The 21,619-nt window shown below is 39.9% G+C and overlaps 1 protein-coding gene across 1 annotated transcript; it reads right to left on the reverse strand.

Annotated features, from left to right (window-relative positions):
* Positions 1–823: 823 nt before the first annotated feature.
* USP14 (ubiquitin specific peptidase 14) lies at positions 824–20,692 on the reverse strand. The gene is made up of 16 exons (XM_027638533.1): positions 20,523–20,692; positions 17,878–18,023; positions 17,212–17,244; positions 15,209–15,313; positions 13,435–13,538; positions 11,252–11,310; positions 9,240–9,370; positions 8,853–8,933; positions 8,026–8,105; positions 6,440–6,554; positions 5,092–5,157; positions 4,694–4,786; positions 3,654–3,782; positions 2,533–2,593; positions 1,761–1,868; positions 824–1,642 (listed from the first exon to the last, which is right to left on the reverse strand). The coding sequence occupies exons 1-16, from the start codon at positions 20,536–20,538 to the stop codon at positions 1,491–1,493; spliced, it is 1,479 nt and encodes a 492-aa protein (XP_027494334.1). The 5' UTR covers positions 20,539–20,692; the 3' UTR covers positions 824–1,490.
* Between the last annotated feature and the right edge of the window lie 927 nt (positions 20,693–21,619).

Consider the following 21,619-nt stretch of genomic DNA (forward strand, 5'->3'; position numbering starts at 1 on the left):
CAAGTCTTGCCTCTCGCTGCAGGTACAGTTTGGTAGAATCTACAACATGTAACAGTTTCACTTGGTTAAGGGACTTGAACATATTGTGAGTGGAGGTGTGCAGGGATGACTGACAGCTCTTCAGTGGGGCCTGCTTGCCACCTCCGAGGTGGGAAAGCTGAGGATGACAATGGGAGGATGTAGTTCCACAAAGCAGCAACCATGCACAGGCACCATCCCTCCTTCCTCTTTAACAGGAGGCAGAACAAGCATTTAACAGGGGGGAAAGTCTGTAGTGTTTCTGTAGTGCACACAAGAACAGAACCACTGGGGCTTCCTTACTGGGCAGGGCTTGCCCTTAAGTACCATGCAATTGATATAATATACCCTGAGGCCTTTGGTGTGCTCCCAGGGGATGCTGTGCAGGGAAGGTGGCACTGCAGCAACCAGCAACACAATTTTAAGGCAGAGAAACCACCTGTGAAGGTCACAGCTGATGCCACTGTCCCCAGGGAAGGGTAAAAGAGGGGCCCCCTCCTAGCAAGTGAGGCACAGGCAAACTCACCCCTATAACAACAAAAGTGAAGGTATTTCATACGAATATGGACCAGCTGTCCCAGAAGAGACTGAGACACATCAACACTGGGAACCTCCACACCGTGGGATGAGTGTGGTGATGGCCTTGATAGTGCTTTTCTTGATAGTATTGGCTGTTTCTTTTACTGCAGTCACACTGAGACACAGTTACTAAAGAAGTTCTTGTAAGTAAGCAAAGTCCAGTTTTGCAGCCACCACACTCGACTTAGCTACTGAGTAAAGAGTAACAGGACAGGAGAAGCATCCCTACAGCTTAAAAAAAAGTGGCTTTATTCCTTGACTGCTCTGAGACATTCATCAGTGGTGGCCCAAGAAGTGAAAACAAACACATACTGTCTACACTACCAGGACAGGAACTGTTTTTAATGGAGACACATTGCTGATCACAATTTATTTTGAAATCATGAGATGCCAGCAACAGAACAGACTGAATCAGCAGGTCAGGCTGGACAAATACTTGATTGTAGCCACAGCTGTTGGCTACGGGCAGCAGCACTGAGTTACACGACAAGGCAACGGTTCCTCTTCTACCTTCCTAACAAAACTGCCAGGTAAGGCAAAGGATGGACAGCTACTGAATTGTGGTATAAACCATGCAAGAGTAACAAATGTGAGAGTAGGTGTGTAATAAATACTTGATGACATTAGAGAAGAAGGAGGAGAGGCTCATTTAAAAAAAAAAAAAATTATCTTCTGCAAGACATTAAAGCTATTTTAAGTATTGTCACCACCACAATTGGCAGTCCAGTCCAGTAGTGACTAATTGGTACATGGATCAGTTTTAAAACAATATCCCTCTTCACATGAAAAGGTTTGAACAAATTATGTATCCACTTGCTAAAGCTCTGGGGTTAAAGAAGTGATCAGTAATCAACATTTATTTCACACCTAGGCAGAATGACTAAAACGGAAGACTACTGTTCAGCTTCATCTTCAACCACTTCAATTCTGCGAGGCCCGTAGAGTAGAACATAAGCTATATGCCAGTCTCCACCCCCAGATAACCTCAAAATATCTTCAGGTGTAACAATGCTGACTTTGTCATCATCAAATTTAATCCATTCATCTGCAAGAAAAACAAGAGGATTATCTATACATAAAATCTACGGTTGCTTAACAGCCTCTTCAATGAAAGGAGCTGTGAAGGGTGGTTAACAGTGCTGCAATTTGTTAATTTTTTTTACCTTGTTTCCTTTTAACCCAAGACACATAATGCCCAGAGGAACTTGATCTGCCTTGATGTGTTAGCACTGCCTGCAGGTCATAATAGCCGCAATTGTTAGAACCAATATCTGAGGGAAGAGAGGGGAAAAAAAAAGTTATGTTGAGTCCTAGTTGAACAGCTGCAGTATTTTGAGCAGCTTGCAGACCCAAGACACATTAACCATGCTGCAGCACTGTAGTTGAGTAAAACCCCATGTACAGGACAGTACAAAACCCCTGTGAACTAAAAGCAGCAGCTCTCAGCCAGGAGAGTCTCTCAGGAAACCCAGGATGTTGTGTGTTCTCATGAAATAAACATATATCCATAAACATGACTGATGTAATGCAAAGGGTGAATATTTCGGGCCTTCCATCTTCAAGCCCCCCAAAACTGAGGCAGCACCAGCACAACCACAACACTTCTACAAGTCCAGTTTAAGTTTTTGTTTTCATTTCAGCTTTCTACCACCCACTGACAAGGTAGAGAGCAAAACAACTGCACATTACATGCAAATGTCTTTTGATGTGCATGTCTTCTATTATCAGCAGCCTGTCAGATGGATGGCAATTATGCCTCTGACTATCTCAACGTTCTGGTTCACCTAATCTTTCCATTCTTTAAATTTCTGTCAGTTTCTGAAGAATAATTTTCAAAGGCATTAAAAGGAGCCAGGGTTCCCAAAATACTCCTACACACTCAAATACAAGTGAACAGAAAGTTACTTTAAAGTAGATTTGCTTCCCTGTACTCACCATCAGGAAAAGAAAATGGTTCATATTTAACTTCTTTCTGTGCACCATCGCTTTTACTAGACTAAAAAACAGAATATGCTGAATTAATGTGGAATGCTTTAATAAAAGCTTTAGCACAATTGTATCAAATTCCAACTCTCCATTGATTTAAACGTTTCTAAAAGTCTAAACATTTTTTGTTCAACTTGAAACAAGTGCCATTACTGTATTTTTTAGGTGGACATAAAAAAGCCTTATCTAAGCAAGACCAGTTTTAAAGCAAATATATAACCATTTTAACATGTATTGCCTACACTGTTTAGCCACCAGATTTATGGGTTTGTTTATGAAACAATTCTGCAGCTGAAGACTGATTCCTTGTTAGGGGCCTGCTGGCAGCAGAAGTGCCAATACAAAAATACCAGAGACAGACTCTAAGTGCCAATACATTTTGTTTGAAAAAACACTTTTTCCTTGCTCCCATCTGTGCAAGAGGAGATGCAAGCCTTACCCAAATGTTTAAATGAATTTGCCAGGAGTTAAGCCAGGAAAAGACTAGCAAACTTTAAAAAAATGGTTAAAGCACTACACTTTTAGCTCATTCTTTTTTTTTTTTCATTCAAGACAGAGAAGTCGGTTTTAGAACATGTACATAGGATAGGACATGAAACCATTTACCAAGTTTTCAGAGTACTAATTTTAAGCTCAATGGTATGTATATTCTAAATTTTATCAGTCAGACACGTAGCAGTCCCCTGTACAACCCTTTCCAGCTGGTGAGCAGGGGACAGCTTCCTACACGGCACTTCAAAAGTGACCAGCCAGCAAACAGTAAAAGTTGAAGAGAATAATTTTTTGTAATTCACAGAAAACTTTTAAGCATAGCCCTGGTAAGCAGAAGCACTACATTTTAGTACATTAAATACATGCTGTCTGTCTACAGCATTTAACATTTCTCATCAACCAATTATACCAAAGCAGATCTTGTTATTTTCATGAAGATGCATGATAAAGAGATCTAAAGCTCAATACAAACATAATACATAAGAAAATAATATCTTTAAGGATGTCAAGTTTTCTCTAGTCCTTATTAGTACCCCAATTTCAGATGTATGACTTAATTACAACGTCAGGAGACTTACATTCTTTGGCTGTTGATTTACTTTTTTGTCTTCTAGATCTTTGAATTTTGATCGATAAGAAACCATTTTTTCCTGAAGGTCTGGCGTACACAGCTCATACACATCCAACATAAGAGGAAATTTAACATCCTAGGAAGTAAAGAGCATAAAGACTTATTAGCATAATTTGGTACTCCACATTAAAGCATTCTACCACGGGAAGACCACAATAAGTCAAATTAAATGAAGCTCTCTTCACATTTATGGCAACCTGCTGTGCAGTACTTACCTAAAGGGCTACAGTGCCACCACAGCAGAATGTCTAATTCAGTATAAACAAACCACCATAAATTACTACATTCAGTATACATTAATACTTAATAAATCAGATTCTTTACTGTTAACTGTCCTACTTTTACACTACAGAAATACTTATGGAGGGTAAAGAAAAAAAAAAAAAGGCATGTAGAATGACTGTACACTTGCAAAAAGTGTCAGTATTTGCTATCCAAACAATCCTCTAAAATTCAATCTTTATTTCCTTTCCTCCTCTTGTAAGAAAGGAGCATCTATCATGATGCTCCCTGGGCAGCCTACAAGGTCTCTCAGCCAAGGCCAACAGAAAACAAAACTGGAACATTTGCCTGTTGGCAGCTGGTTCCTGTATTTGTCCATCAGAAAGCCAAACAATTAAAGTAACTAAGACAGGAAGTGTTTGACAGCATAAACATTTCTCATCAACTTACTCTCAACAACTGAAAGCATGGCCCTCTCCTTAACTAAACATTCTCCTCTGAACCACTGGTGAAAAGACACCAAAAGACATCCTAACAGCACTGGGGCAAATTCACTCCTGCATCTCACCTCCTCCCTCAGTCTGATAGTGTAGTTTGCCACACACCATCACAACTGGGACAAAGCTACTTTGTTAATATTTTTAAATGCAATTTAAAAGCAAACAATTTCGTAAATACTCTTAAAGTACTAGTCACCTACTTACAATAAAAAAACTCACAGAAAAGTACAAAGAAGATTTAAACTTCAATACATAAAAAACTTACCTTAAGAACTTTGGCATTCACAGATTCTTTTTCTTTGTAAAAAAATCTGACCATCTGAATAGTCAGGTACGCTGGCAAGCGACTAATTTTGGACTACAGAAAAACAAATTAGAAAAAGCTATTACTTCTGGTATTCACAGATCTTAAGCACTACAGCCTATTATGGGAACATATTTGTACACAAACCCATAGGAATACAACAAGGTCTCCTGTTCTGAAGCTCTGTATAGAACTGTACTCAAAGAAATAATTTTCAACTGGTTTTAAGTTTCTTGGTAGTGGATATTCAGATGCTTTACGAACATAAATCACATGTTGTTGCAGCAATGACTGTGTTTTGGGACAGAAAATTGACAAAATTTAAAGGAATTACAGAGAGAAACAGAAGTACCACTCACAGATTTGATATAGAGTGCATTTCTCTGCAGCGTTGGAGAGAGTTTGGTGATTTCCTCCTGAAGACGCTGTTTAAAGAAAAACAAGTAATACATGTTCATCATAAAACACAGCTTAAAGAAAAGTACAATAGGGGTAAACAAACCATAAACTAAATCCTGTTCTGCCAGTCTCTTGTGTTGCTATCAGCCATTGTGAAACACAGGACTTTGAAATTCCTTGGCCGAAAGACCATGTCCATTCATTCCTTCAGCTCCAGGCTCATTCCTGAGCCCTGACAACAGTAAGTTTCTCTCTGCTGAAAATTTTACTCTACAGGAATAGAACAATAGGATTTGGTTATGAACTGTATCTGGATTTGGTTACAAATGTATTGTGGCATGGTTGTAACATGGTTGTAACAACTAAAGAAAATCTGAAGTTTCTTGTGATGAGAATATTTGCACATTTCTCAGCTCTGTCTCAAACAGACAGAGCTGGACATAAGGAGACAGTTGGTGTCCTTATAAAAATCAGGGAAAGACCAGCCTGGTTCTTAGTGTTGCAACTCTCTTGCTACAGGCAATCCAGCATAACAATTCTAGATTTTTTGGCCTAAAAGCGAAGTGTTTTTTTTCATAATATTTTTAATTTGTGAGCATTAGTTATTTTATCTTACTTTTTCTTCTAAATTCTGTCAAAAAAAAAGAAGAAAAAGCAGATACAAAGATTTTCTGAGAACCATGCAACTTGGTTTTAGTCAAGTACAAACCAGATCACCAGTACTTATACAAGTGCTCCTCTCCTTGCTACTTCAGACTCTCCATGTTTGGAGAGCCCATAGAATTTCAAAATATATCTATACACAGATACATGTAAAGCACAGACTACTTTACTTTAAGAAGTTCTACTTAAACAAAGTTTAAAGATGATGCTTTCTCATGGAAAACAACACCTCCTTCAAAATCAAATTTAAGTTTAATTGTTCCATCATCTGGTTTTTCTTTATCTGAGCAACCAAAGTGCCACACTACTTTAAAGCTGACTTTTGGATTTTTTGGGAAGCAACTACTGCACACTTAAATCATGATACTGTTCAGTCTAGAGTGAAAGCCAGCTGAACAAAGAAGTAGTAAACTGTCCTGCACGTGGTTACCTGCATGGGGAAGACCATGTCAGGGTCCAGAAAATGCTCTGTTGAAGTCTACTTGACATTTAACATGCAATTCACTTCCCAGCCAGCTTCCCACTGAACACCAAAAAGATTCTTGAAACTTTGTAAAGCTTGGAGAGCAGATGTCAATTCCAAGTCACAGATGAAAAACAGAGGTCATCTAGAATTTCAATTAAATAAAAGTTGCGATGGCTTACCAATTTTAGTCCTGTAAACAAATATTTCACTTCTTGATTGATAAAACAGCTAAGCTGAAGCAGATTCTCCTTTCCTTTAGTTACTTCCTCTTCTTCGGCTTCTGTACATTTCATGCTTCACAAAATTAAGGAAAACCATCATGCACCAAGAGCTGAACTACTAGTCTGATGAAAACAGTGCAGTAATTTAAGGGAATTCTGTACTTGTGCATAAAAGATTTGAAAGAGCCGTTCCTTCTGACCAATCTGTTCCTTCTTGGCTAATGACAAGGGGCATCTGAAGCAGACAGCATACCAAAAAAAGTAAAATAAGTCTTTGATCACCATTTAAGCTGAGGCCTGCTTTGCTCTTTCTTCCCCACCCCAACACCCAACCCCCACAACACAAAACATACCAACTGGCTGCCAACACCAAGTCAGAGCAACATTATACTCCATTGCTGTTTATAATTAATAAAATTCTCCTCTTCCTGCTCCTGGCCAGACTTCTCCTTTCTTTCAACATGCACAGCCTCCTTTCCCTGCTTTATATCTGTCCTCTTCACTGAAATAAAGTCCATTCTTTCATTGTTTTCTACGCATTCTTCTAACTGTTCTGTCTGTCCTCTCTTTTCATACTTCTACCCCTACTATCCTTTTCTCTCATCCACCTCTTTCCAACTAGCTATTTTTTCTGACTGCACCTATTCTACAAACGTTGCCACAATCACACTTTGAAGGTTTGCAACACCCCTTTTCAAACAAGCCTCTTCCTCTTGCTACTGCTTAGGCATCATTACTCTTAGCTACATATTCTGCAACTCCAGCTATTTCAAGGATAACAAACATCACGATACAGGGAGAGAGATGTGTGACTCTTACCTTAAAATAGGTCTTTATTCTTCATTACTACCAAGCTATGAGCTACAGCACCTCACCTAAGGGGATGCTTCCTTATTTCAGACAAGTGAAATGCACAGAGTAATTCTTTCTAAAGTGGTGCTCGGTTTCATGACAGCCAGGATTTTGGGGTGGAGAAGTGGGAAAAGGGTAACACTTGCCATGAGATATGCGTGCCCCACGTGGTCATATACTTTTTGTTCTTGCTGTAAAGAAGCTACTACAAAGTTGTCAGCTGCATTTGTTTCTCACTCATCTAAGAGTGGACACCTAATTTATTTTTTAAGAAATCAATCACACTACCTTCTGTGCATGTTTAGTACGACAAGTATAGCAGCAACACACCCCTACCAGCCAAAAAAGGGCTATTTAGGACAATAACTACTTTCATTTGGATAAAACATGTCAGCATCCTCCAATCTGACGAGTGCCAGTCTTCTGTGGGGAAGAAATCTGCTATTTAAAGTCAACGAGTTTTTTTCTGTAAATTTCCATTACCATTCTTCCTCCCCCCATCATCCCCTCTATCAAAGTACATCCAATCTTAACTTCAACTTCCGTGTACTCCTGCACGACATCACTCCCCCTCTTCCACAACACACACCTTAATTTTCTATACTATTCTGAACAATGCTTTTCATCTCTGAACTCAACGGATAAAGTGTGAAATTGCTGCTCATTGTGTGTTGCCTTAATCTTTAGGATACGCTGTTTCAAATTCAATGCTGAAGAATTGATCAATTAAACTCTTCTTTTTAGAAGATGCTGCTGTAGCTCCAGAGTCTGTCTGTAAAACAAATTCTCTTATGATATAACTTGAAATAGCATGTAAATACAGTCTTCTCTACAGACAAAATAACCTCATTTATTTAAATTCTTTAAAGCCTATTCCTTAGTCTTTCTACAGGTGCATTTTTTCCTAGTCAGTCAATCTTTTTACACAGCATAAAGGTTTCAAAACCAATGTGCTTATAGCATGCTACTAAAAACACATCAAAGCACATTAGCAAGCAAGGTTTCAATCAAAAACTCACACCTCCCTCCCCCATTTAAATCTATCTTAAATTTCAGGGTAGTATCAGATTTTTGCCATTGCCAACAGTTTACAGAGAAAGAAGAGAGGTGGTCTGGTAAAATCTTGGGGAGAAAACTTTAGGCAATTTTTTTATGAGGTTGATTTGGTTAGTTGTCTGCTTAAAATAGTTTAAGTTAAAACTGTAGCACACTTTTTTCAGAGATAAAAAGTTCTTATGCACTGAATTCACAGGTTATCAGGGCCAGCTGCCATGCATGTGAGTATGTCACCACCAGCTTGGTCCAACACATGCCTTACAAAGCCCAGAGTGGAGGCATCCCTTTAGTACACTACACAGCATGGCTGACATGATGTAGGCAGCACTATGCTGACCAAACACATCAGAAAGCAATTTCACTCACTGTACTACATGTTAAAGAATTCACTAACAGATAGTACATGGGAAAAAAATATGTGAAATATTAAAAATCTAGCTGGTTAGAGTAAGACTACAATTACCTCCATAACTGTATCACTTTCTATGCCTTCCAGCTTCTGCTGTAGCACCCTCATCATCTGCACCCAGCACTCATTGGCATCCTAGGAAGAGAACACAACATTACATCTGACTAGTAGCATTATGATTCAGTAATATTAAACCCATCAACCTTTATTCTATTAAAAAAAAAAATTGTAAGGATTCCTTAAGTAAGAATTTCTCCCTAATTCCACCATGCATTTTCAGAGCTAGCAATTGATACTATGCTCAACTTTTCCATGCTACAAAAAGACACTTTACTGGGATAAATCATTTTCACAAGAGAAGGGAAGTTTTAAAATATTCTTGTTCCCAACTTCCAATATACTATAAAATTTTGAAACAATAAGCTAATAATCGGTCTTTACCTGTTGAAGGTACTGGCCTTGATCCCCTTTCTCTGCAAACTGTGGGAAGGCCATATGTAAAAACTGCAGGAGAATGATAGGTGGAATACTGGAGGAAGTTTTATCCATGGAATCAAACAAGTCTCTAAGAGCTTGAAGAAAAAGTAAGTGAATGCTTTGAGAAGTGCAAAAACAATTAAAACATGGCAGGAAGTGTAAAAAGAATAGTAAACCAGCAACAACATTCAAAGACAAATCATTTAACAGTGTCTAATTTGATCTTTCCAAAGTAGAATCAAGTTTTCCAGGTGGCATAACAGCTGCACCTAAGATCTCATTTGTGAGCATGACTTTGCAACCATAAAGATGACAATTCTGAGAGTTCAGCACATAATGCCTTGTCTTTCCTGGTTGCTAACAAAAAATAAAATAAAATAAATTTTTTGAGCAATTAAGATTTCATTTGAAACACATTTGAGGAACAAGAGGACTACACCTAGAGAAACCAGAAGGCATTCACAATCCATCCTCTAGAGTAACTTAAGTTCCACCAACTACTGGGAAAAAACCTTTCATTTTTCCCAACTAAAATATCTAGGAAATACTCATGCTTAAGACTCGGGAAAACAAGTATGTGTATGCATATGTGCAGACAGCTTATAACTATGTGCAAACCAACAAATGATACTGACTGCATGACAACACACATGGCTTTCTTTTTTGCTCCACACCCTACCACCTATATCTTATCTACCCAGGCTACAGCATTTTAAATCCACAGGTCACTTCAGAGACCTGTTAATCCTCACAACAACCCTGTGAGGTAGGCAACAGTCTGCATGGTCACTAATTTACAAATGGAGAGACTAATGAATGGTACTCTTGAGTAAGTGAACAAAGGCAAGATTACAAGGAACCAAGGTCAGTTGCTTCCTCTCTTTCAGAAGTATCTTCACTGACTTTGATAAAAGGTATAACTGATATGACACAGCAATTGAAAAAAAAAATGCCACAAGTGTCATGCAGGAGTTCCTGAACAGCTCAGCACCCAAGAATTAACTACAAATTACTTAAACTATTAAAAAAAAAAACAACTAAGAAGCAGAGCTGTCACCTTAAAAAGAAAACAAGGGACACGAAGTAAAGGCAGTTAAAAGGGGAGGGGCAGGCACGGCTGTATAGAGTAACCATTGAACTTACCACCCCAAAATTCGATCAGCAGGCATACCCACAAACTGGACCTTTCCTTCCTTATATTGTTTTGTTTTTCCTTAAATGGACTGGTAGAAATCCCAGTGTCCTGGCCCAGCATCTTAGTGGGGCAATGAAATAGAGTAAAAAAAGAAAAAGCGGACAAGTAGTACCCTTGTTCAAGTGTAAGGGGTCTAACTAGAATTCTAGTTAGAACTTGAGATACGGGGCCATCGTGAGCTCCCATGTTGTGAGCACCCAGATCACCAAAACAAAGAATAATTCTCATTTTGAAGACACTACTTTCCATTTCAGTTATGAAAGCTGGATCTCTGGGGTAAAGGCTAAGACCACTGATAAAGCATCAGCTACTACCCTAACAATAATGCTCAGCCAACAAATCATTAAAAACTACCAATGAAATTCCAGGAGTATGGCGTTAGCCTACCATTAAGCGGAACAAAGAACAGCACACTAAAATATTTCTAGCAAAATGATCAAATCAACCAATGGATGGATGGAGACTGCTTTAGGAAGTTCCAATTACTCTATGCCTACATGTGAAACAGTTACAAGATACAAATTATTTCTATCTAAGCCTAGACCACACTTGAATCTTTTCCCCAGAGCGCAGCTGGGCAATATGCAGAGATACACGCTTTGCAGGCAGGGGCAGAATAACCCTTAAAGGCAAAAGGAATCCTCCAGTGCTAGCAGATCTTTAATTCCTAAGGCATATGTACCAAAGAACAATACACAGGGTTCTAAGTGCAAATTTCATCTGCAGTTAGCAGGAAATCATACACTAGTTTAAAACCCTGTTTTCTACTCTAAACACTAACCTGCAGTAATGTATTGAGCAGAGGCCATTTCTCCTGAAGCTCTTAAGGCACCACCATACCTAAAGGAAAAGAAAAATAATTTACATGCAATTAAACACAATTAAGAAGAGCAGTTGGGTTTTTAGATCACGAAGCAGGCAGCTGCTAGATTTATTTAAATATATCAAAGGAAATCAATCACCAAACCAGAAGTAACTGAAGGTAAGATTTACTCACATTCACCTCAAAGTCTTGGATATTTTGCAAGCACTGCATGGAAGCAAAGGAAAACTGGCATCCTTCAGACAATAAATAAAGGCAGACCAAGAAGTCTGGATACATCACTGCTACTTCCCTAATCCATTTGCCTCAAAGACTTGATTTCTCAGTTTCTTTAAAAATAAAAAGTCTAAATAAAAGTTACCCTATTTCTGAAACATGTATCCTTCAAATACATGGAAAAAAGCCACTTTTGAGGATAGATGGCAGATACAATGCACAGAGATGGAAGGCAGGCTTGCTTCCTCCCTGCACAGCAGAAGCAAAACACTGAGAGGTGCAACATTTCCTTGGAGAGATATTTCCTACATTGTAGAGGTATGGGAGTCCACCCACATTACTAGAACTTACCACTCTTCTTTGAAAGAATTCTTAATTTAGCAGCTGGATGAGGAACAGATGGACTCCTCAAAGCATATAAGCTGTTAAGCGAAAGGAGGGTCTCACACATTCTCCAATCTCAGACTGCACTTTTAAAATTCTGACAATTCGTAAATGATGAGCAGGAAACTTTCCCTGATATGCTACAAAACATGGAGACCACTGGAGCAGGTGGTGAGAAACAAAGTTGTAACATTAAGCTTTCCCATGTGAGCCCTTTCACCCCTGTCCTACTGCCATATACCCTACAGCTTTCCATGCTGTCATCAAGCAGAGGACACCAAATAAGGGCTAAATCTCCAGGCAAAACCAGAGCTTGAATCTGAGTATGAACCTAACTTCCCACAGACAATACAGCCATATTTTGTACTGCACTCTGCCAGTTTCACAGGCTACATTTTGCCATTTGGAACCTTAAATCTGTCAAATATTGATTCAATGCAACAACTCAAGAGTCCTTCACATGGAAAAAAACAGACATTGCTAAAATGGCAACACTGACAAACAATAAAAACCTTTAAGTTTCTGTGATTCACAAATAGTCCTCAGTGCTAAATAATTAAGGTTCACCTGCTAACAGAATGAAGAAAAATTTATAACTACTTAAATAACCAGTGTTTACAGTAATCCAGAATATCCAGCTGGGTACCATGGAATCAAGAAAGCAGTGTGTTTTAAAGGAATTAAGTTAACCCTAAGATGGTAATGCTCTACCTAATTCTCACTTTTCTAAAATACTGATTGTTTTCTCGTTACAATTCATCAGGAGGACAAATTCAGGCTCACATTACCAGTTATTCTTTTTTCCTCTGAGTTTCTTGCAGATCCCTTACAAGAAAAAAAAAAAAAAAAAAAAAACAAAACCTACACTGGTCATCTTCACATTTCAGTCCAGAATAACAAAAACAAACAAACAAAAATCAGAAAAGTTATCCTACAATCAGAACAAATTAGAAAATGAAACAAAATTCCATAAAGGTATGTCTTCTGTTTCCTAGACATCCACACAACTCTGGCATGTTCCAGTTTGCAACCACAATAACATCTATGGTCCTATCTCAGAACTTCCTGCTGTACCTCCAAGTAGCATATGTCAGTAACATCAGAATTTCACACCTGAAAACACGTTGTACAATAAAGCCATTGAAGGAAATATTCCTCAAAGGAACTGGGCTCCCAATATGATTCTTCTATACAGAACAAGACCATAAAAACTAACCAAAAAACAGGGTCAGGAGTTCAGTAGCTTGTTTTAGCATTTTAAACAAGTCTTGATAGGAAGCACTTTCCAGCTAGGCAAAACACATTCTCTCTACTAAAAGCCAGTCCCAAGAAATACTCAGCCGTAAGTTCTTTATTAAAGTACAGACTAACACAGCCACAGGATAAACTTTCAATCATTATGTTAACCTTGAATAGTTTTAAAGAGTAACAGATTGTTATGATAATCTATATCAGTATTAAGATAGCAGTTCCACAAAATAAGCTTATTTCATAAGCTAAACAATACATTTTAGTCATGGTATTTTTGTCCTGAATCCTACCTTTTAAGGGCCTCTTTCACTTCTGGCACTGAACGGATACACTGAACCGTAGCGTTCATGTAGCAAGTGTTGCCAAGGTTTGTCAATCCACATGGCAATTCCATCTACCAAAAAATTCACAAGGGTGCTTAAAGGTCAGAGAGATGTGCAACCATTTTTTATAAACACTGTAATGTTACATCAACTTCTAAGAAGACGAGCTATCAGAGATGCATAAAACGTGGAATATTCCATCAAACTCTATGAAGTTTTCCAGATGCATTTTATGGTTATATTAATCATTTCACCATTCGCTGTTTTTAGGGGACATTCAGGAATGCTTTGGTTTTCTTTCCTGTGCATGTTTAGTTTAATGAACATATTCTTCAAGCAGGCAGTCATTCAGAAAGTTCAGTTATAATCTCATTCAAGTTTTGACCTTAAAGTTCTATTTCCAGGAAAGTTCCACATGAATACATTTGCACAAAAAACTGGTGTTTTAATTAAAATCAGTTTTCAGTAAAACTCTGAAAGTGATGGAGTTTGTAGTCTGAAACAAAAGCATTATTTAAACTTCTCTTCAGAAGTCTACAACAGATAATTAATCTGATCTTTTCAGACAACTTGTGAATTTGACAAATGTGAAGGCCAACTAATAATTAAACTAACCAGTTTCAGAAACAACTATAAATTACCATGTAATAGCATTTTTATTTCTTTTTCTTTTTAATCCTGAATGCTTAGGTAGTTGCCAGGGAAAATCACATAGTTTAATGAAACTGAAGTAGTACTGCATACCAATGCCAATTAAATATTTGAATACACACTAATAACGTATTCCATCATTGAACACATGCAGTACAGACAATTGAATTCTGAGGTATTACAAAATTTCAAGCAGAGAAACGCACTGTGACCAACTTTTTCAAAATGTTATCTGACACAATCATCTCCTTGTTTGCCTCTCAGTTATCTCAGTCTGTGTACGGGGTTAATCTCAAAAATATATAAATATCCTTCACCTGCAGGCAGCCTGGAAAGCACTAAATCCTGAAGCACAAACACAATCCTAAACTACAGATCCTTTTTCATACAGACATGCATAAAAGTATTCCCATTCTGCAGGCACAGTTGACAACAGTCATGCAACTGTTAAGTGTGACAAAGAGCTCCCAGTTCAAATGACTGATGAGAAAATGAAGTCTTTCAAATAGTAAAAATGAAAACAACTCAGAATTTGCTTCATTAAAAAATAATAGATTAATTATGCTCTTTCAGACTTTATTCCAATAAAGCAAGACATAAAATCTGTTCTACTAATGTCAAACTTACTTTCATTTTTCACAAAGAAAAGTTGACTTAATACTACTAACACAGACATACAAAACCCCAAACACACCCTACCCCAGACAAATCCCGGTTTCCTCCCACAGCTATGAAAGAGGCAGGAAACAATTTTGCACATCTAAAAGTCCTTGTTCAGACAAAGTTCAGGACACTAATACAGCAAGGGCAATACAATTCTGTCTTTAAAAACATTAGCAATGCTATTTTTAGAAAATCTACTAAGCTGCCTGCTCAAAGAAAAAACAGTACTAATCATATGACTTTTAAATTAAATCCCAGACTTCTCCTCACTGCTTCAAGTTGGATCATCAACGTAAATTTGCGTTTATTTGAGAAGATGGTAAACACACATTATAGTTTTAAAATCCAGTTTTAAGCAACTGCAAGTATTTAAAAACTTGCCATTACTCTGAGGTTTACAAGAAACCAAAGTTTGAAATATGCTTACAGCTGAAGCCAACTGCTCCTCTGTCATGTCTTCTACAAAGACGGGTCGAGCAATTGGCTCTTCTGGAAGTGCATCTGCAGAACCCATCATCAGTAAGGTCATCCCCTTGAAACACAGCGAAAATAGCAATAAATATTTAAGAACAGTTATTTCCAGTTAAAAAAAAAAAAATCATTAAGCTCTTAACGTATTTCAGCTATTTCCCCAAGAATAAACACAACCTTTCTCTTGGTTTACAGAACCAACACTGCACTACTGTGATTTAAGGGTATACCTTAACTTCCTCTTACCTAGAAAGTACTTATTGAGAACACTACCACAGCATTATCCATGCTAGATGTTTCCACTGAAACATCTAGTGAGCTTGCCAACAGCTGACAACGCGGGATGCCAACTGGGACTAAACTTAACATTCATGGAACACCCCAACATGAAGTGCTCAGAGAAGCTCCCCTCTTGATGGACCACTCGGGATGGACCACCTTCAACACTTGAGTGCAAATATTCCTCTTTCCTTTAAGCCTTACAAATTACCAAGGGTAACTGAGCAACCGAATTCTGATTTGAAAGAAGCTGGAACACTTGAGCTTCAATCAACTGTCTCAAGTTCTCAAGCTCAGAATTCTCTAAACAACAACAAAAAGGTCCTTCATCCTTAACTTGGAATCTGAGGAGACATTTCAGACAGATGTGGGTAATAATGAGGACCACAGCTTTGAGTTCAGATATTTTTTTTTCACTTGAAAAGCAAGTAGGAAAGGGAGGTGCCATCTTTTGGCCTGGCAAGTTCTGAAGTCATTAAACTAATTGGAAAGTAAAAAATAACCTAAATTACCCCATCAGTTTAGGCATGAGGACCAACATTTAAGGGGGGGAAAAAAAGCAGCAATCAAGTTACCATGCTTGCTGAACTAGTATAAGGAAAAGGAGTCTTTTAGCATTCAATAGGAGTACATCTACACAATAAGATCTATCAAAAGAGGCGAAAATTACTATCTGGGGCCTTGAAAAAATACAGTGTTAAGGAAGAGAATGAACAACAGAATGAAAAGAAACTGCTTTGACAGTGCAAATAAATCCCTAGAACTTTTATATAATATTATTAAAATTAATAAAGGCAGCTATTAGCACAACAGTATGCAGAAAAGGACAAGAATATTACTGGGTTTTTTGGTGAATGACTTTGCTACAATAGCTGCATCTACAGGCTGCTAACGGATGACTGCGAACTAGTTACAGGGGTAAGAGTAATGCTACCTAAGTCAATCTGCTCAGTGAAGAACTGGAGCAAAACCTGTAACAGATGTTCCAAGATGTTACGAGATATGTACAGAAACAAAAATGATCCCAAAAAAAAAAAAAAAAAAAACCCAAACAAAAACTTGTGGGATTCCTCACTGCAATATTATACAGGTAAGCAGCAAAAATACATTCAATTTTTGTTTTCTTTTTGAACTAGCCAAAGGTATGAATTAAGATTACTAATGGCTTTGTTTATAAACAGCAGCTATTTAGTACAGGAGAACAAATTTCAGGAGGGTGGTATAAAAGGACATAGAAAGACCTGTAACTTCAGCATTCCCAACACAGGTTGTCCACACTGGGGACGAACGAGCACAACGATCCACAGACAGTGCCCAGGTTCACAAGCTCTGTCTACATAACATCACTTATTTTTATGGTCACAGACAGACCACACAGAAGGACCACTGCTCAGACTCAGAGCATTTCTTGTAAGAAAGAAAGAAATACGTGCTCCCAAGTGCTTCAAAGAAGACGGTGCGATTTCCCCACTGACGCCAAAGAAAGGTTTTTTACAAATCAATGGTGAGACCTCTGTAAGCATCCTTAGGTATGACACTTGTAAAATTATTTTTCATCAAGATGTGATTTTTAAGAAAGCGCTACCCATTCAAAGAGAAACAGCAAGCACTTTTAAGTCTTTCTTTAAATGCCAAAATAAAAATCAAACTAGTAAAATTTAGTTACTGCTGAGAACTTACATTCTTTATTTTTAGGTTCCCCCAGTCATCATCCTGTGAAATAAAATAAAAGACAAGTTAATTATCTTGCAGCAAAAGACAAGCAAGCATTTTCATTAATATTAATCATGTATTTCTAAATATACAACTGTGTTTCAGCCAAGATTACACAACATTAACCCTTTACACATCATCAAGTTTTGTCTGACTGAAGTAAAAAGCAGCAAAGTCATCTTTTCAATAAGGTTCTTCATCTGTTATTCAACACTGCTTAGATGTAAACAGCTTTTTGCAGCAAAGTCGACTTTATCTCATTACACCAGAAAGCCTACAGCAAAGAAATGCTAGAGAAACTTTTGTTAAACAAGCTAAAAAGGAAAAAGTTGCATTTGGATTCTGAACTTGAAACAGTAACAGGAAAAGAAAGCCACCATGTACAGCGGTGTTTGGTATAAAAGAGTAAAGAAGTGTTTTAAAACAACAGTGTATCTCAAAACTATTTAGCTACAAACTTTTGCCAGTATTTTCTAGCAGTAGGCAACAAATTACGCACAGTTCTTTCAGAAAAGTGCAATCAGTTTAACAGGTACAACGAAAGACCTTCTGGAGGAACACTTGAAAATATGGTCATTGCTCGTGTTATCACATAATAAAGTTAGAAATAACAGAAAAAACGTGGATTTCTACCTTCAGAGTTCCTCCTTTAACCATAACCTTCTGTCTAGCTGGCTGAACTCCAGTCAGTGCAAATAGCTGGGCTTTGAAGACCATTGGAGGTTCGTCAGTGTTCAGCTCCACGCCATCAAATTTCTCTTTTCCCCATTTCACATTAACTGCAAACAAAATGTTTTGAAACTGGATTATTTCCTAATATACAGGAATGTAATTACCAAGATCACCAAGACTTTATACTGTCTCAAAACATTCAGTTTTCAGGTCTTAAAACCTGTTAATAACCAAGCTAAAGGACACCTTTTTATATGGCACCTCAGGCATCAGAACATACTACTTCCAACAAGTCTAAATATATCCTACAAAACCATTGTAAGCAACATATATACTGAGAAACTTTGCAAGAAATGAATGTGTATAAGACCATCAGAAATCCTTTAGGCAGGTCTTCACAAAAGCAGTTTGGAACCAACTCTCCCATTCTCTTGGTACTGTTCATTGCAAACAAACAAACTTTCTGAAGGAAGTTCAGGGGTGCAATTCCAGTTCAGTTTTCCATAGCATTTCCCTTCTCCTTCAGCAGAAAACAATACAACGTCCTTCAAAAGCAAGGCTACTGATCCCAGGAAAGGTGCAGGATGGGAATTAAGAAGCGAAGTGAAATTTGGTTACAGAAAGCATAATTCTTGATGCTGGAAAGGGGATCACAAGCAGAAACATCAAGCAGAGTGGCACAATGGAATGTTAGCTTCATTTTAGGGAAGTTAGTAGCGACCGAGAGCAGACAAAAAAGTGCCTGGAATAAGCCACGTGTTTCTAATGAACACCTTTGACCACGTCCTATCACTATCACAGGTACACAAGGCTTCTTCAGCATGCTGAAGGTTTGCTGAAAATCTGTAAAATACAGCAGGCAGTAATATTCTGCATGCACAGTAAATGGCTGAAATAACAGAGCTTAGGGAAGCCACATTCTCCTACCTGTGTTTCAATTTCACTTAAATGTATTACAGCAACGCTGCCTTTATTTTTTAAACACAAAACTCTTAGAAGTCATGATTTAAAAAAACCCTTCCAAAAAGGTTCAGGTTTCAGATGTATGCAGTGCTTGTGATGGATAATATGATAGAATAATCACAACTAAGTCTAAGTTAAGACTAAATTATTCTACAAAGCAACTCCAATGACTGACTTTTCAGTATTTCTAGCAGAAAGTACCTTCTGATTTGCCCACCCATCTGGGGTTTTTTAATTTATTATTTTGCATATTTAAGACCTACCAAGCACACGGCTTTCCCCATTTTCCAGGAAAACAACCCACTCAGTCACTGAACAAGTCAGCTGCACAGACTTTTGGGTTTTGAATTTTTGAACAGTCATGCATCCACTGCTAAATATGCAGAAGAGTTAGGAATTATTAATCTTTAGTGTCACTGGTTTTGACAACTCAGCACTCAAGAGGAGGAACTGAAAAGCATGAGTGTCTTCTCTTGAGAGAACGCAACCAAGACTTCATCCAAAACAAAAGAGAAACTTGTTAATTTGAAAATAATGGAAAGTAAGAAAAAGGAAGGACGTATTTTCCCCACTGATCAGAAAACACAGCTCACACAAATCACAGAATAGGTCAGGTCAGAAGGGACTACAGTGGGTCATCTGCTCCAATCTCCCTGCTTAAGCAGAGTCGTCCTAGAGTACATGGCACAGGATTATGTCCAGACAGTTCTTGAATATCTCCATTGAGGAAGAGTCGACAAAATGTGGATGAGTTCAGGAAAAATTCTGTTATACTGACATAAGCATCCCAGTTTGACAAACACAATTAAAACAGTGGAGAAACTGTGTACTGATGCCACGTACAACTTAAAAAAACTAAAACGCCCCAATAGACCAGACCTGTGAGATATAAGCAAGGAAGTGTCACTGGAGGTTTGGCTCTTGCAGTCTTCCATAGAAACTTTGCCTCACTGCAAGGAGGGCAAGAGGAACGCAGCACAATTTAAGTAAGTTTTCACTTAAGGTTTAGGTTGGACATTGGGAAGAATTTCTCCATAGAAGGGGTGATTACCCACTAGAATGCACTACCCAGGGAGGTGGTGGAGTCACCATCCCTGGAGGTGTTTAAGGAAAAACTGGATGTGACACTTAGCACCATGGTCTAGTTGACAAGGTGGTGAACCATCATAGGTTGGACTCGATGATCTCAGAGGTCTTTTCCAACCTATGTGAGTTTGTGATTCCTCCCGTTTTACCTGGAACATAATGGATTTAAAAGAGCAGAGGTAGACGCACCTAAATAAATCCGGAGGCACGGATGCAGAACTCCGGCTCACCTGACGGGCAGCACCACTTCTCTTTTAGCAGAAAACCCAAACAAGCCGAGACAGGGCAGCGCCGGGACCCGCGGGACGTGTGAGACACCCGCCCTCCTTCCTTCCCTCCCTCCCAGCCACCCACAGGGCCAGGCCAGCACTCCCTCCCTCCCGCCCTGCTCCTCGGCCGGGCCGCGCCTGCCACGGCGCTCCCGCCGCCGGCCCGAGTGCCGGGATCGGCGCTCACGTGTGCGGCGCCTCCCGCTCCCGCTGCCCCTGGGCGGCACCGCCCGCTCCCGCCCGGGACGGGCCCGCCGGGAGTGCGCGGGGCGGCGGGGCCGCGCTCACCTGAGAAGAGCGGCATGGCGGAGAGGCGCGTCCCGGGCGGGCGGGAAGGGAAAGGGGAAGCGCGGCGGGGAGCGGCGCTGTCGGGGCGGGAGGCAGCGGGCGGGCGGTGTCGGCGGCGGGTCCCGGCCCCGCTCGGGGTCTCATTCAAACCAGCCCCCGGGATGACGCTGCAAGCGCGGCCGCTCGGCGGAAGCGGGGCGGGCCGGGTGCGCGCGCACCGCCGGAACGGGCGGGGCCCCCCGCAGCAGCGGGAGCGCGCACGGGGCGGGGGCGGCGGAGGCGGTCGGGCGGGTCCGGATGGGTTCGGGTTCGGGTTCGAAACCGGGTCTGGGTCTGAGTCCAGGTCCGGGTCCGGGTCTGGGTCTGGTTAAACCTGCGAGCCCTGGGCAGAGCCGCCGCTGCAGGGTCTGCGTGGGGTCGGGAACGGGCCCCGGTGTTGGTGCCGTGGACGGGGAACACGTGGATGTGGGGAGCACAAGGCCGGAGGGAGAGTGTGTCCAGTTCGCACGAGAGGGACGTGGAGCCCCTGGAGCGGGTCCAGAGGAGGGCGACAGACATGATCGGGAGGATTGGAGTATCTCACGAGGAAAGGCTGAGAGACTTGGGCCTGTTCGGCTTTACAAAGAGACGACTGAGACGGGACCTCTTTGATGTCTATAAATATCTGAAGGGAGGGTGTCAAGAGGATGAAGCCAGGCTCTGCTCGGGGGTGCCAAGCAATAGGACAAGAGGCAGTGGACAGAAACTGATGCACGGGAAGTTCCACCTGAATATAAGGAAGAACAACTTTACTGTGCGGGTGACCAGGCACTGGAACAGATTGCCCGGGGAACTTGTGGAGTGTCCTTTACTGGAGATATTCCAGAACTGTCTGGACACAATCCTGTGCCATGTGCTCTGGGATGACCCAGCTTGAGCAGGGAGTTTGGACCAGATGACCTGCTGTGGTCCCTTCCAACTCACCGATTCTGTGAGAGCTGAGGTGGGCTTATGGCCCCCCTGGGGAGTCTGCCCAAATCTGCTGTGAGTGCACAAGGCAGGGGAAGGGAGGCAGAAAAAATAAAAAGGCTGTTTTGTTTATAGTTTGGTTTATAGGA

Source organism: Corapipo altera, unplaced genomic scaffold, assembly GCF_003945725.1.
Source record: "Corapipo altera isolate COAL_440 unplaced genomic scaffold, ASM394572v1 49, whole genome shotgun sequence".
Taxonomy (NCBI): domain Eukaryota; kingdom Metazoa; phylum Chordata; class Aves; order Passeriformes; family Pipridae; genus Corapipo; species Corapipo altera.